The following is a 16631-nucleotide window of genomic DNA, read 5'->3' on the forward strand; positions in this document are numbered from 1 at the left end:
TCTAGAGGTGCTGTAGGTCAGAAGAGGATTTGAGAACTTTTTGCTCCCTTTAACAGTAGTGGTAGCTACATTTAAATTAAAAAGCCAAATCGAAGAGGGTAGAGCAGCAGGTATCCCTCTGTTCATTGCAAGGAGGTCTGTCTGTGGTTACTGTTGTTAATGTGCTGACTGGGTTTCCTATGTTTAACCAGGTTCCCAGGACTCCTAGGATGAGGCTTCTGTGAAGAATCAGTGGATCCCTGCGCTGCGGTGCCTGCAGGTGCCTGTTGTCCCCTTTCCAGCTGGAGCACTGTCACCAGGAAGAATGACTGTTGGATGCCTCCTGCAGCCCCCTTTCCTGGGGAGGACTTGGCTCCCTGTGCTGCTGCTGGCGGCTTCTGCTCACTGCCACTGGCCCAGCGAGCCAGCAGAAGTGGTTCGGGACTGGGAAAACCAGCTAGAGGCCTCCATGCACTCTGTGCTCTCGGACCTCCGGGAGACTGTGCCGGCTGTGGTGGGCATACCGGACAGCTCTGCTGTGGTGGGACGCTTCTTCAGAGTCTCCATTCCCACAGATTTAATTGCTTCCAATGGAGAAATTGTCCAGGTGAGAAATGCCATTCCACAAGGCTTGTTTTCAGTTGTATTCTTGCAGGAGTCAAGCTGGTCACCCAGTTGGGTCATAAGGGTTGCTGTGAAGCAGCCTTAAGGTTTTGTAGGACTATGGGAGAAGGATTTAAGCTCTTCACCTCACCGCAAAGTTCTTTTCTGTTATAATGAAGAGAGGAGATTTCTCAGGGATGACTGATCAGTTTGTTGGCTGTATTTAAATTGTGATACAACTCTGCCCCTGGAACGATGGGCACATTCATAAGGAGATGTTGCCTCAGGATCTAGGGAGCCACGCAATCCCTGGGACTGCTGCTCTGAGGCTCAGGGAGTTTGCTTTGCTGTGGTAACAAAACACTACTAGACAAATAGACCTTGTTCTGCCAGCGGGGCTCTGGGCTGCCTTTGACACAATCTCTCCTGACCTCGTCCCTAAGTTCTCTTGGGAAAGATGGGAGCAGTTCTCTTTATCTGACATACCCTTGTACCGCTGGCACTGCAAACACTTAAAAACTGAGTTTGCGAATTGGTCCTAAGAGCAAGAAAGTGTTGGAATAGCCCAAGGAGGGTAGGCATTACTGAACACGTTGCTCATCTGTAGTCCTTTCTTGGGAAGGTGCTGAGAAGACAACTTCTCAACATCTGCTTGCTTGGATCATGTGGTGTTCGGAAAATTCTGGGTTTAAAAAAGAAAAGGAATTACATTCCAATCTCAGGATATTAGTTTTTTTTTCCAAAGAGCAAAACTGAAACAGTTCTGAAAATCTATTTTTAGAAAACATTCTAAAAAGGCAGCCTTCTAGTGTGTCTGAGAAGATCAGCGGGAGATGGAGAGCAAGTCAGGAGAGAGCCCGACATCTCAGCTTCTCTTTGAAGGCGGGTTTGTTTTAGCTCTGCGTACCATCACGCAGTTCTCAATCCAGCTACGTGATCCCACTGGCTCCAGCGAGGGAGCCGGGGCCGCGATGTGCCAGTGGTAGGCAGATAAATCTGAGGAATGCATCTGCTGTTGGCAGACGGGCAGATGGGGAGGAGGAACGCGGTGGGCGAGCCCCTGGCTCGTGGGGTTGGAGCAGGGAACAGGCCGGTTCCACAGCAAAGACTGTGACATCTATTGACTGCAGCCAAGGAGGCGCGGACGGGGGGCAGTGGTGCCTGCCCTGCTCTGACACCGCCTGTGCTCTGAGCACAGGGCACCAGTATAGCACTGGGCTGCAAGAGTCCAGTGCTGTATACGGGTGCAGTGAGCCCAGGATCCTGTGTTACAGAAACGGTAACTCTGGTTTGGGATTTTGCATCGGAGTGGCTTGTCCTGGTGTTGTCTAACAGCTACTCTGATGGCAAGAATAATGTTCAGTGTATAACACCGCAGCTTCCTCTGTCTCTTTTTCTGGCACAAAAGTAATCTTTGATAGCTCTAGGAGCTGCAGGAAAATCCTGATAGATTATTTCCACCCCACCTTATTGCTTCGAACAATCTCTCTGCCACTTTGGAGTTGAGGCATGTTTGCTAGCACCAGCAGATGCCTGAAGAGCCTCAAATGGACTGGGCTGGAGCAGGACCCAAAAGTTGCTGGTTGTGCATAGCTCAGCAAACACTGGGAGTGATTTTCATGCTTGTCCGTGGGCTTGACCAAGTGCGTGTTGCATCTGTTCACCTTGAAATTGATTTTAAAAGAGCAGCAGGCTCTAGGGTACTGCGAGCAGCCTCACTTAGATGGTGTATCTGGAAGGTCTCTCACTTGTAGGGGATGCATGTTGGCTGCTGAGCACAGCTGACCTTTGCTATGGGGATTTCATTCCTGGCTACCAAGAACTGCGTAAGCAATTTTGGGTGCAGGGATACATTTTTGTTTTACTGTAAAGTTTCAGGACAAATTGCTCTGGTCTTTTTCTCAAGCTGCCCTGCATTTCTCAGCTGGAGCAGTAAAAGCGTAATACTTCTGGATCTTGCTAGTTGATTCTCTAGTCTAAAGAGAAAGAATAAGGGTTGTGCCCTTTGAGACAAAATAGCAGGTCAGAGTTTACAATGTGATGTGGTTGCCTGCACTTAGTCCCCTTAAATATCAAAGAAATAGGCTATAATATTTTTTATTCCCCCCCCCCCCCAAAAACTCCCATCTGGATTCTGAAGGTGTGATGGCTTCATTTCGAGATAGTTCCCACTGATTGTTTCTAGGCTCAATTTGTATTGCTGTGGGGATCACCTTGAAGCTGCTTCTCAGATCCTCTCCCTGCTTGTTAGGAGATTACAGCCGGCTGTAGACAAAATACTTTTCTCTGCAACCTTGGTTGTGGGATGGAAACAACGCCAGGCATCTGGAGTGTGGCGGAGGAGTGCCTTGCAGGCGTGCACTCCTGCACACACGGGAGGGCTCTGTGTGAACCAGGTATGTGCTCCTGGGAGCAGTGGCCAGGGCTTCCCTGACACCCCCGAGCTGCTTGGGGACAGGTGAGATCTCAGGGTTAAGTACAAAGCCAAGTCTATTCTACCACACGAAGGCAGACACACAGAAGTTTAAAACTACCTTGTGTTTTAATTTTGGAGTCTCATTTCTATGTTGCTCAGAGTCAGCTGCCGGCACAGCTTTGTGGCCATTGTAACTCACTGCTGACCATTAGAAACCCCCTTCCCCTGTGCCTTGTCTTCCCAGATGAGTCCTCGCTCAGGACTTAGCGTGGCCTTTGAAGGTTGGCTGCAGCTTGCAGGTATTTCAGCTGTTGAATTGGGTGGCAGTTCAGTCCGGATGCTGTCTTCCAGCTTCCTTGCTATAGCAAGGCTTCTCGCTGCAGGATTGCTCTTCTTGTGTCTGAAGGTGTCTTGGAAATGAAAACTCTTTGCTGTGCCTTCCCAAAAGGGTTAACAGCAGCATTTGACACCAAAACCTTGGCATTTTACAAGAGTTGGGTTAAAACATCCAATCTCCACATATGGTACAACCCCCTCACCATGCAGACAGGTAGTACAAGGGTGTGCATGTTCCCACTAACTCCTAGTTACTGTGGGAGCAGGATAACTGTGGCCGTTGGTGCTCACCACAATCAATAATCATTGGTCTGACAATCTGTTTTCTGTGTTTCCACTGAAAGCTGTGTGGAGTCTGACCTGTTACCTCTCAGCTGTGTCCTGTTGTTGAAGAACATCATTCTCAGGCCAAAGACCAGGTGGATTTCCTGTTCCTGCCACTTCATATGAATCTGCTCCGGAATTTGGCTGTTCTGATTTTAAAATGCAGCTTCTAGCCTAAACTTAGAGATGGCTAAAAATATTTGTATGTGCTGCCCTTTAGCTTAAATCAGTTCTACCTTCATAATATTTACTTCCTTTATGTATTTATAAGGGACAGACATATTCCCCTGTGTTGATTTTATTAGGTAAAGCAAGCCAGCCTCTTCAGTCTTTTTCATAAAATAAGCTTTCTTTTCCTCTCCTCATCTTTGCAGCTCTTCCAGCATAAGTTTATTTTTCTTAGGTTTGCATGACCACAGCTATGCAAAATACTCCAGACGAAAGTTTACCAGAGCCTTGTATAAAGGCATCAAAACTTCCTTTCCTCTTCTATAAATAACCTTGTTTGATGAATCCTACAATCGTTTGCTTTTCCATGGCTACCTTGCTCTGCTCAGACATCTCACCATCAGCTGCAATAGCCGGGTCTCTAGTTTCTGTTTCCAGTTGTTGAGGTCCCAGAAGAGGACATTAGACAAGTTGTGTAATGGTTAATTTTTGCAGTGCTGACTATGGTCTTCATGAGCTCTGCTAGTCCTGTCTCAAAGCTTGTCCCATTTTATGTGTATGAAAACCCAACCCCTTGCTGTCCAGGTGAGGACAGTGGCACTAGCACTGATAGCACCTCTGTCAGTGTCTGGGACGGTGGTTTTGCAGTAAGCATGGCCCTCCCCTCAACCCACCAGTGATGTACACTGCTACAAATTGGGAAAGCTGACACTGGCCTTGACCCAGGGAAGACAAAACACACGAAGGCATTTACCTGGTGTCTACCTTCATCCTGCAGGATGCTGAATGGAATAAATCTGGGCTTTAACTGCCACTCCAGAAGCACCAGGCACTGCGCTTGGGTCTCAGTATTAAATACAGTCATGAAGTGGCATCACTGTGGCAGTACCTGCTTCTTTCCTTTGGGATGCAGGGATAAATCCAGTTCCCTCTAATAAATATGAGTATCCCCACAAGATATTTGAACCCTTGCACAATCTAGCATCCTAAATGCATGTGCCCACAGTTTATAAAGTCAAGCAATTTGATGGCTTTTGTTTAAAGGTAGGTCTAAAAGTATGCTGGAAGGAGAGAAACTCCTGGTGCACAGTGCTTCCCAAGGAACATCCCTGAGCGACAGGTGATGATGTGCTGTGTCTTCCTTGAAGCTAACAAAGCTACTGACCTGCCTTCATCCTGGTAGTGTTGGGTATGGAGGGATCCGATGGGGTAGATCTGCTGTGAGTCTGTTAGCTGATGCGAAGGAGGAGTTCCCAGGTGAGCACAGCTAAGTCTTACCGTTCTTGGCTCCTGGTGTTTGGGTTTGAAGTACATGGTCTCAGCAGGGCTTTGTTGGGAAGACAGATAAAACACATAGTGGGGATCCCCAAGAAGCTGCTGTTGTATGCAAACATAGCTGGTGGAAAAGTGATTAGAAAGACTGAATTAACTCATGTAGCTGATTTACACAGTGCAGCTATGCAATGGGCTTGTGGGGTTATCAGAGCACCGGATATTAATCTGGGCAAAAGGATTCTTGCTTTCATTGAATATTAGAATTATTTATGTTAGAAAAGACCTTTAAGATCAAGTCCAACCGTTAACCCAGCACTGCCAAGTCCACCACTAAGCTTTCTAAGCAGGAGCCTGATTTTCCAGTGGTTGCTCTATTTGCTGTCTGTTGAAGTGGTTTTTATTGAACAGCTTCACTCTTATCAGACTTCAGGGACCTTGTTTTATAAACAGGATCCGCAGGGATTGGGTTGCAGGAGTCCTGACATGAAGTACCTGCTGTCAGGGCTGTGCTGCACACCTCAGCCTTGTTCTGACCCCAAAGCAAAGGGCTGGATGCTGGCAACAAGCCTGCAGTGCCAAGACACACTTGGTTTCGGGGAAGGAAAGCCACAGAATACTGATTTTAATTTTTTTATTTCTTTTCCTCTTGCAATGATCCTTATTTCAAAGAGTCTTAACTGAATGTGAATTTTATGAGTCATTTCTCCAAAGAGGAAGACAAGCAAAGATGCTCCTGAGGGGCTGTGTGATGACAAGATAAGTTGGGTATCTTAAAAAGCTCTCTATGTCAAAGCATTTGAGCTTCACCTTGTCCCTGGGGTCCCCAGTTTTCTTGGATTAATCAGGTGCAGCAACAGCCACTATTTACAGGGGAGTGTGTGGGGATAAATGGCAGTGCCTGGAACAGGTCCAGGCAAAGGATGACTTGGGCAGGGCTTTGCTTGGCTGCCATGCTGCAATCTTGGTGATAAGATGAGCTGATAAGATTTCTGCTGGGGGGCCGCGGGGGCTGCTTATCTTTTTCCTGCAGCTAGACCGAGTCAGGGAATTTGGCATTTTTAGTGCTTAGTAACAAGCTCTGAGTTTGGAGGAGTGGAAAATGTGACTCAATCTAATTATAAACTGCCTTTTCAGACAGGCTGGGAAGTTCCTTGTTTTGTCCTGCTCTCACAGGTTGTTGCTCTGAGCATCCAGGGAGACTGAGGAATGCAGCGGTAAGGAGAATCCTACAAAGGAGCAGACGTGAGATGGTGGGATCCAGTTCGTCTTTCCTTGCCATGCTCTTGAATGCCAACTTCCCAGCAATCTGCTGATGGCAGGAATAAATTGCTGGGGCTGGTTAGCTGTGCAGCGGCAGCACTAAACCCCCAGCACTTGGCATCGTTGCTGTGTGGTATTTTTGCTTCCCCTTGGCCTTTCGCTTATAAAAAGTCATGCTGAAAGAAGAGTCTGGCTGAACTTTTGATTTAAGCTGTTGGAGGCTTTTCCTGCCCCCCAAACAAGGGAGAAAGCGGGGTGTGGGCAGCCCATGCTGACCCCAGCCCCAGTGCAGGCGGGCTGCGCCTTCCCGCTCCAACAATAAGGCTAAACAAATCCTTCCAAGCTGCTTGCATGGACCCATGAAAGGAGGATTTCTTGGGACACTCAATGTTTTGTAGTGACCTCCCAGTGAAACAGCTGTTGTGTTCCCTTGCCCAGGCAGTGTGGGACGCTGAATAGTGTCCTTATAGCAAACACAGAGGCGCATCTGGAAAAGAAGCCGTCATGGTAGGAGTATGCAGGGATGGCATGGGCTGGGCGTAGCTGCTCAGTCTGCATTGCTCTGAAGCCATTTTACTGATCGTAAAGAAGTTGTTGAGACCAAGTGCTGCTCTTTGGGCAGGCAGGCACAGCCCTGGGCTTGCATCTGCAAAGGAAAGGGGTTGCTTTCTGTGCATGAGGCTTCACTTGTCTGGTTAATGGCTGGGAAATGCAGATTAGCAGCAGACACATGAACGTCTTTCAGGTTTTCATGAGCATGTAAAAGTAGAGCAGCTGCTTTGCTGCCTGGTCCTTCAGGGACTGAAGTCTGAACTTGAAGTCGAGGGCCAGGACCTGTGATCCAGCCTCTGCAGCTTTATTCTCCCCTAGCTCAGCTTTCCAAGCTGAAAGGTTTGAATTTTCTGAGGCAACACTTCAGTGCACAGAGACATGCAGGAAGAGCTTTGCAGGGCTTTTGCAGGGACCAGCTGAAATGTGCAGTTAGTTTAACTGTCCTGACCTACCCTGTGCTCAAAGGAAGCACCAATTACTGGCTGTTCCCATATAGCTTTCAGTCTCTCAACAGAGGTGGTGAGCTCCTGCTGGTAATGAAGACTCGGGTCACCAAGGCTGACGTACTTCTGAGAGCCAGTGAAGTCTCTGGGCTGTTTTTAGACTTTCCGGGGCAGATGCATCGCATGAAATGTCCTGGAGCAGCTTGGTTTTGTCTGTGAGCTCCTGCGCCTTTTGTCCAAAGCTTGCAGTGGCTCCAAACACTACCATGTGCTGAGGATACCCAAAAGCTCTGGCAGGTATCGCAGTCCCCTCTGCGGGGAAGTGCATGTGCTGCGATTCCTCCCTGCTCCTTGTGCCAAGTAAATGCAAATTCCCTTTCTTAAGGTTGAGCTTTCCCATAGCACAGCACTGTGCGGTGACACTGTAGCAGTGACCTGGGGGCAGAAGGCTCCAGAAGGTGTCCATCCTTCTTTCACCACTGTTTTCTGCACCATATGTTTCTGGGCAGGACCACTCTGATGTCCTGGTTTGCAGTTCTGATGTATTTGAGGAAAGGAGAAGGCATGTAAGATTAGAGGCTCCTTCTCACATTGTCATCTAGTTGTATACAGACAAGCTTTCCTGTCAGGGCTGTTCCCTGGGGCTAAAGGCTAAGGGCTGTTGTGGTCTGATGGTTGTCCAGCTCATGCTGTGAGCCATCGTGTTCGTTGACCTGATGCAGCAGCCTCTGCTGCAGGACCTGCCTGGGGCAGTGGTGCCTGGACGGCCTGGCCACATGCACACCCCACACCTGATGGAGCCATGGGCAGAGCCTGCCTCCCAAAATGAGTCCGTTCGCTGACTCAGAGCCCTCAGGCCCTGTGTTCTCATGGCTTCTCTTGGCTCCAGGTCGGCTGTGCCAGCACCACGAATCACTGCAGCACCCGCGGTTCCAGCAGCACTGGAGAGGGGATCTGAAACCTATGTTTGGCCCCAAATCTGCCTGCCTGGGGTATCTGATTTGGGGCTGAGACCGCCTGTTGCTTCTGCTGACAAAACTGTCTGGTGCTGCTGCATTAGCCAGGGGATTAAGATGAAGTTGGGGCTTAGGCAAACAGCTTAGGTTTGACTCTTTCTCTGCAGTTATATTTGCATTTGAATTGCATTTGAATTTCCATTTTCTTTTCCCTGCCTGCTGGTTAATTGCTTGCAGAAGCCTGAGTGCTGCAGACTTGGTTTCAACACTGCTTAGGTCAGTCGACTTGAGCACAGTTCAGTCTGCCTTCTGTTCCCGTGGAGAGAGGGCTATTTTTCATTATTGCCCATGTGTGTTAGGGTGATGCTGCAGGAGAGCCTGTTGTTCAGTAAATTGTCATCAGTAATTATGCTCCAGATGAAATCCCTGGCATGGGTCTGTCTCAGCAACAGCTGGACACAGGGAGGGGAAAGGGGCAGTGGGAGATCTGGCAGAGCTGCAGGAGTATCTATACTCACCTCTGCCCAAAAGCACTCGGGGGCTTTTTAGGACTGATATGGAAGGGTGCAGGAAGGAGCGGACTCCCTGGCTGCTGCTCCTGCTGCTGCCGCCTGCGGGAGCTCTGACAGCACAGACTGGGGAGATCCCATGGGATGCCTTCACGGCTGGGAGGTGTTCACAGTGGTGTGCCAAGGGGAGACCTGTGGCAGGCTCCTATGATACCTGTCTCCTGGCAAAGGACTCGCTGCTTCCTTTTTGGAGGGTTCATTGGGAGGAGGAGGACTAAATACTTGGAGGATTAGAGGGCACTGTTGTAGGCAAGAATGTGGATTTTGCCTGGATTCCTTTGGAGGCAGTGGTTTTGCTCACTGCTCGTTTGCTTATCTTTGTCTTGTTGGCTATAGGGCTTTAAGATCTAAGTTTCAAAAACCCAAATAAAACTGAGCTATCTTCTTTTGTGAGCTGACTGCTCTTGACTGGCCTAAAAATAACAGGCCATGTCTGTCTGAAAGGACTTTGTGAAAAAGGTCTTCAAAACCAGCAAGGCCACTGTATGGATATAAAATCCCAAACATGGGTAATTTTTTTAATGGTCTTCCATACACTGCCAGGCTTGTGTAATCTTTAGCTGATAAGCATTTATTTACAATTATCTCAAATAATGGGAAAACAAAGACAGCCTTTTTTTTTTCCCCTCTTGAGCAACGGAAGAGTTATTTTGAAACCAGAGCCCTTCAGGGAAATGGCAGGGCTTAAGGCTGATATTTATTGTGTACATAGAAAACAGGGAAACTTTTAACATGAAAACTAGAGATCCCAAATCATTAACTATGTGTAGCCTTAATAAACACCCTTTGAAGCCATATTCGAAGGAAACATTGGTAGAACAGAGTCCATGGCTCCCCGCTCCCAGTTTCACGGCCCCATGAACACAGCAGCAGCTGTGACCAGGACAGACCTCCCCTGGTTAGCCTGCATTTAGGAACAAGTATTTTTATTCGGCCTGATAACCACTTTATCTACTCTGATCTTGCTGGTCTCTGTCATGTGAACACAGATGGATTTCACTGCCGGGGCAGTAGCTGTGTTTAAGGTAGAGCTATGGTATCAAACTTGTTGCCTTCCCAAAGATTTCCCAGGGCAGGTACAGGCATTTTCATGGATTTCATAAGCATAGTACACATAAACTTGTTAAAATCATCTCTTGCAGAACCCTTAGAAACAGTCCACATCTCCTCACAGGTTGAATACAGCTGAACTAGCTCAGCTCTTTTTAAATCAAGTTTAAGTGGGTTTATAAATGTTTTGCAACCGTTGCATCCCTGCTAGAACAAGTTGTCCCAGTAGGTGATGATTGCCTGGCCTGTTTTGTATTTTCAGGAGAGCCTAGTTTTCAGTGTGAATCTGTCTAGCTGCAGTTTCGTTTTCTAGTACGGGCCATAAGAACATGAGCTCACTTGTAAACTGTAGGTTAAAAATGGGTTTCCAAGCAGAAATACTCAGACTGGCCTGTGCCTCCCTTACTGCCCATTTTGCACAGGGGTCAGCCACCTTTCCTAAGTGAGTTTGGCTATCAAGCATAGGAGCACGTGTGATTGAAGGGAGATGCACCTTGGGAGATGTCCCCTTGTGACATGGGATTGGTAAAGTTATGCTTCTTGTGCCTGTCTCCAAGTCACGGGCTCTGCCTGGGGAGGACAGAGCAGCAGCAAACCCCAACTCCCAGGAAGGCTCCGGAGTGCGTGATCCTGTAATTAAGGGCTTTTGCAGAGTGCATGGAAAGGAAAGATTTGTTCCAAATGTAGCCCGAAATTACACATTCAGCATGCATTTAACCACTCACTATTAACATTTTTATCCTTCTTGATTGTGTAAGCGTTCATAACGCTGTGGGTTTTGTCCTGGCTTCTTAAGTTTCTGTTCCTGTTGTGCACCCAGCCCTGCCCTTCCCCCTCCCCAGCGGGCAGGTTAGTGGCTAATTTTGTCCAAGGGGATAAAGAGTGGCACCATCCAGCTCCTGCTGTTCTAAATGCCGGGTTCCACTGGGCACTGTTCTGGTATCTCAGTTTTTAGAGGGTGTGATGAAATTACCCTTTCTTTAAAGGAACACAAACACAGCTCAGCCCTTCTGGCTGGGCAGGAGCAGCCCCTGCCTTTGTTCTCTATCTCTGCAGAAGAGATGCCAAGGAAGGACAATTTAGTCCTTTGTTGGAGGAGGCCTGGAGGGAGGCCTGGCTCCCTGTGCCGGTTTCAGGTGAAAGGCTGGGGTAAAAGCAGCTCCTGTCATTGCTGTGGTGAGGTATGTGCATGCAGCAGCAGCCCTGCCAAAACCTGCTGTTGGCTGCCAGACACAGGAGTGAACAGCAAGGCCAAGGGGAAGCATTGTCATGTCTCAGGGCCTCGGTTCAGGTGGGATGCCATCGGGGTACAGGTTCCATGGGGTGGCTTCTTCCAGCTGGTGTAAGCAGGAATCTTAGTTTCCTGCTCTCAGATGCCGCTGCCGAGGAGTTAACCAAAAGCCATGCTAATAGCTTTAAACTCTGCTCTATAAACTGTACCCAGCGTGTGTCTCATGATGTGCTCTGCAGCTTGTCCAGGCTGGCTGAACACAGGGCTGATCCTTTGCAGAGGCAAGGAATGCGGGTGGTGCCTGTGTGATCATGGCCGAAACCCCCAGTGGCTCTTGCACAAAAGCTTTTTCATGCTTCTTGTACCAAAACGCTTTCAGGTCCTATGTTATTCTTGCACAGCCACACATCCAGGCCCTTCAGTGTGCTGAAACCCGCAGCAGGGGTGCTCTGTGAGCCCCACTGCCCTCCTGTCAGTGTGCTGCCTAAACCCGGCACCAGGCATGTGGGAGAGGTGCCCAGGATTCATGGTCTGCCCAGCCCTGCAGCACTGGGCATCGCTCCGCACGCCCTCCCAGGGGCTTTCCCAAGTAGGACCTGTGGCTGGCAGGTCTGGTGAGTCCAGCCCCATCTCTGCACCCACTGCTGGACACAGGGGCACTCCTGCCAGGCAGTGTTCCTTGTGAAACTCCTGGCCCAGCTTTGCGTTTGGATAAACTATAAAATACATGTGAGCTGTACAGAATTGCAGAGTAAACAAAGCCCCCTGCGTTGGACTGCAGCAAGCCCAGAGTCTCGACCAGGTTGTTGAATGTGTCCCTGTGAGCCCCAAAATACCCGGTTTCCTCTGGGGAGATACCTCGTGGCGAAGCCCAGCCAGGGCACTTTGAAACTCATCCAAGCCTGGGAGGTGGCAAAGCTCGAGTTACTCCCCCTGAGGTACCTGTAGCCCCAGGAAATGTCACAGCCGGCCAGGCTGGCACTGTCACCCCTTCCACTTGAAGCCTTAGTGGCTCCACAGTGCCCTATGATCAGTGAGTGGCTGTAGCACAGATGGATGGGTGTCAGCTGGGGAGTTCAGGGGAGGGGGGGTTGCATCCACCCTCAACTACAGCCCAGGGCAGGAGGCAGGAGTCCCCCCAGGCTGTGACATGTGTGGCTTTCCCCTGCGCAGGGCAGGGAGCACCTTAGCAGGGTGTCAGCTGGGCTGGTGACATTTTGAAGAGAACGTGGGTCTGCTCCACATGAGCAAAAGGAGAAGGAGACCTGCAGGGTCTGGGCCTGGGCTGCCTGGGAGGGAGACCTGAAGTTGGAAGAGGGTGGGCTCAAAAAGGTACAAATGGATGAAGAAGGATTGGGAAGACGAGGCAGCCAGTGAGGTTACCACAAGCTCACTCCTCTAGACTGTATGGACACCCGATGATTGCATGCTTTGGCTGTGCTTTTGAGCTGGGCAGTTTGCAGGGGAGGCTTGTGCTCTTGGATTGTGCTTCACCAGTCTGTACCACAAGTCACGTAAAAGAAAAGGTGTAGCTGTTGACCTAAAAGAGTGTATAGTGTAAAAGAGTAAATAGTGTCTTGGAGTCCTGAGGTGCCTGTGGTCTGGCCAAAGCCATCTGTTTGTAGTCTGCACAAGCAAGATACTGTTTGAAAGTGAAGTCTTTCAGCTTAAGCTAACTCTGAGCCGTGGTTGGTGTGCTACCATGTGTGATGTCCAGCAGTGCTCCAGTGCTGAGACCCAGCCTGGCCGCGCTGCCATGGCAGTGCTGTGCTGGCCACATGTCAGGTTGCTGGAGTGATGGGCTGGCAGGGCATGATCGGGTGAGGAAAGGAGTGAGAAGGCAGGGATGGGAGAGGAAGGGGTGAGAAGACGGCAGTTGTTGGATCAGCTCTGCTGTGTGGTATAACTTCAACCTCAGCTTTGTAGCTGTCCCCATGATTTAAACTCCCCTTCTGCACTCGGAGAAAATGAACCAGTTGCGCTTTGTGGTTGCCCAGCAAGTGCTAGAGAGCTGGTGCCTGCAGATGAGGGACCTTTGCAGGACTTCATGGCCTCCTGAAGCCCTCTGGGACCAGTGCACCTTGCATTGCTTGTCCTTGCCGCCATGCAGAGAGGAGACAGGCTGCCCCTCTCTAGCCAGGATGTTCTTCCTTAGTTATGCTTCAGGTTTTTTTCTTTAATCCTTCAAATTAAGTGTCATTACTGCTGAAACCTGTCCTTATGCTGTACTTCTAAAACCACCTTCTTCTTTTCTTCCTTTGGTAGATCTCCGAAGCTGGGAAGGACTCCTTGCCTTCCTGGTTACACTGGAATGTGGAGAGCAGCTCCCTGGAAGGGCTGCCCCTTGACACGGACAAGGGCGTCCACTACATCTCGGTTACAACGCTGCAGCCCTTCCCCAATGGGAGCTACGTGCCACAGACTGCAAACGTCTTCTCTGTTGAGGTCCACCAAGAAGACCACAACGAGCCTCAGTCAGTGCGAGCGGCTGTCCAAGACACAAGTGATGCAGCACCATTTGTGTGCGGCTCAGAAGAGCCGGTCACCATCCTGACTGTCATTTTGGATGCCGACCTAACAAAAATGACACCAAAGCAGAGGATTGAACTCTTAAGCAGAATGCGAAGCTTCTCGGAGGTAGAACTTCATAACATGAAGTTGGTTCCTGTTGTAAATAACAGACTTTTTGACATGTCAGCTTTCATGGCTGGGCCAGGAAATGCAAAGAAGGTGGTGGAAAATGGGGCCTTACTTTCCTGGAAACTGGGATGTTCTCTGAGCCAAAACAGCGTCCCCAACATCAGCAAGGTGGAGGCTCCAGCTAAGGAAGGAACCATGTCTGCCCGCCTGGGCTACCCTGTTGTTGGCTGGCACATTGCTAACAAGAAGCCTCACCTCCCAAAGAGGATGCGGCGGCAGATCAACGCCACCCCTACACCTCTGACTGCCATTGGGCCACCCACCACTGCTGCACAAGAGCCACCGACCAGGATTGTCCCCACCCCAACATCACCTGCCATCGCACCTCCAACAGAGACAACAGCACCCCCGGTCCGGGAGCCCATACCGCTGCCGAGGAAGCCTACAGTTACCATCAGAACGAGAGGCCCCATTGTCCAGACACCCACTCTGGGACCCATCCAGCCGACCAGGGTAGTAGAAGGCACTGGCACAGCCACTGTGCCAATTCGCCCCACGATGCCAGGGTACGTAGAGCCCACGGCAGTGATCACACCACCCACAACCACCACCAAGAAACCAAGAGTCTCCACTCTGAAGCCAGCCACACCATCCACCACGGATTCCTCCACGACGATGACGCGAAGGCCTACTCGGAGACCCAAAACACCCCGTCCAACAAAGCCCCCCAGCACCACCAGGTCCCCCATCTCCAAGCTGACAACAGCCTCACCACCAGCCCGTGTACGTACCACAGCTAGCGGGATCCCCCGGCCCTGGGAGCCAAACGAGCCACCCAAGCTGACGAACCACATCGACAGAGTCGATGCGTGGGAAGGTACTTACTTTGAGGTTAAAATACCATCAGATACCTTCTATGACAAGGAGGATACCACCACTGACAAACTACAGCTGACCTTGAAGCTGAAGGAGCAGCAGATGATAGAGGAGAACTCGTGGGTGCAGTTCAACAGCACCAGCCAGCTCATGTATGGCATGCCTGACCACAACCACATAGGGAAGCATGAGTACTTCATGTATGCAACCGACAAAGGTGGGCTTTTTGCTGTGGATGCGTTTGAAATCCATGTCCACAAACGCCCACATGGGGACAAGTCTCCAGTGAAGTTCAAGGCCAGACTGGAAGGGGACCACAACGCAGTGGTCAATGACATCAATAAGAAGATCATGCTGGTGAAGAAGCTGGCTCTGGCATTCGGTGACAGGAACAGCAGCACCATCACAGTGCAGGACATCGCCAAAGGCTCCATTGTAGTGGAGTGGACGAATAACACGCTGCCCCTGGAGCCCTGCCCGCGGGAGCAGATCCGGACTTTGAGCAAAAAAATTGCGGATGAGTCTGGCAGGCCAAGCCCGGCATTTTCCAACGTCCTGCAGCCAGAGTTCAAGCCTCTGAACGTGTCGGTGGTGGGCTCCGGCAGCTGCAGGCACATCCAGTTCATCCCGGTGACAAAGGATGGAAGGGTGATCTCAGAGGCGACACCGACGGTGGCGGCAGGCAAAGACCCCGAGAAGAGCAGTGAGGATGACGTGTACCTGCCCACCGTCATCCCCGCCGCACGCACCGCCCCCCCCGCCGTGGTGGTGGCCGCCATCCTCCTCGTGGCTGGTATCATTGCCATGATCTGCTACCGCAAGAAGAGGAAAGGGAAGCTGACCATTGAAGACCAGGCCACCTTCATAAAGAAAGGTGTGCCCATCATCTTTGCTGATGAGCTGGATGATTCCAAGCCCCCGCCGTCCTCCAGCATGCCTCTCATCCTCCAGGAAGAGAAAGCCCCACTGCCCCCCCCGGAGTACCCCAACCAGAGCATGCCGGAGACCACACCGCTCAACCAGGACACCATCGGGGAGTACACGCCGCTGCGGGATGAGGACCCCAACGCACCGCCCTACCAGCCCCCCCCCCCTTTCACCGCACCCATGGAGGGCAAAGGCTCCCGTCCGAAGAACATGACCCCGTACAGGTCCCCGCCGCCCTATGTGCCCCCTTAATGAACGGGAGGCTCTCGGGGGAGAAGGGGTCTCCACTCCAGCTCCACACCAGTGCTGTCTGTGGGCCGGCAGCCCCCTTGCCAGCTGGGAACACAGACCCCCAGCAGCCCCTCCCCGGCTGTGCCCGCCGCACTCGTGGGACTTGGGGGGGACACTTGTTTTATTTTTGCCTAACAAGCTTTGGTTTTATTTTATTCATAGAAAAACAAAAAATCTCGGCTCAAACATGCCTTCCTGGCAGCTGGGCTTCGGGCCGGGGCCGGGCGGCAGGCAGGGAGGGGACGGGATGGGTCGGGATGGGTCGGGATGGGAGGAGCAGGCAGCACTGGGGTAGCACTCTGGGTCTCCGCTGTTTGCCTTTAACACTAACTGTACTGTTTTTTCTATTCACGTGTGTCTAGCTACAGGACGTAACATGAAAGGTAGCCTAAAACAAAATAATTAAATTCAAGGGACTTTCTGAAGTCGATGGTTTTAAGTTTTTACATTTAATCTGCTGTTTCCCTAAGCTGGGATATGTAGGTCTGGGAAAGGGGAGGGCAGTGCTGTGCTGCAGCTGAGCTTCAGGGCGATATGGGGCTGGTTAGGGAGAGACCCTGGAAGGCAGCCAGCCTCCTCCTCAGAGGTGGGGATCAGCTTCTAGGTTTGGGGGTTGATTCTTTTCTTTTGTTTTTTAATCAAAGAAATCCTATTTTTCTCATGCATCATGCAGTAGTCATCACTTGAGTCAGACTGGCTGTGGGTACCTGGGGGTTCAGCACTGTGCCCAGGGGG

At 50.6% G+C, this 16631-nt stretch overlaps 1 protein-coding gene across 1 annotated transcript; it reads left to right on the forward strand.

Annotated features, from left to right (window-relative positions):
• Positions 1–286: 286 nt before the first annotated feature.
• Positions 287–16321, forward strand: DAG1 (dystroglycan 1 (dystrophin-associated glycoprotein 1)). Its single transcript, XM_010010334.1, has 2 exons — positions 287–586; positions 13428–16321. The coding sequence occupies exons 1-2, from the start codon at positions 305–307 to the stop codon at positions 15855–15857; spliced, it is 2712 nt and encodes a 903-aa protein (XP_010008636.1). The 5' UTR covers positions 287–304; the 3' UTR covers positions 15858–16321.
• Positions 16322–16631: the final 310 nt, after the last annotated feature.

The sequence above is a fragment of the Nestor notabilis genome, unplaced genomic scaffold, assembly GCF_000696875.1.
Source record: "Nestor notabilis isolate BGI_N333 unplaced genomic scaffold, ASM69687v1 scaffold9902, whole genome shotgun sequence".
NCBI lineage: Eukaryota > Metazoa > Chordata > Aves > Psittaciformes > Psittacidae > Nestor > Nestor notabilis.

Coding starts and splice junctions, on each gene's coding strand:
- DAG1 (XM_010010334.1), top strand. CDS start 305: ATGACTGTTGGATGCCTCCTGCAGCCCCCTTTCCTGGGGAGGACTTGG. Junction 587..13,427: donor CCAATGGAGAAATTGTCCAG/GTGAGAAATGCC, acceptor TTCCTTTGGTAG/ATCTCCGAAGCTGGGAAGGA.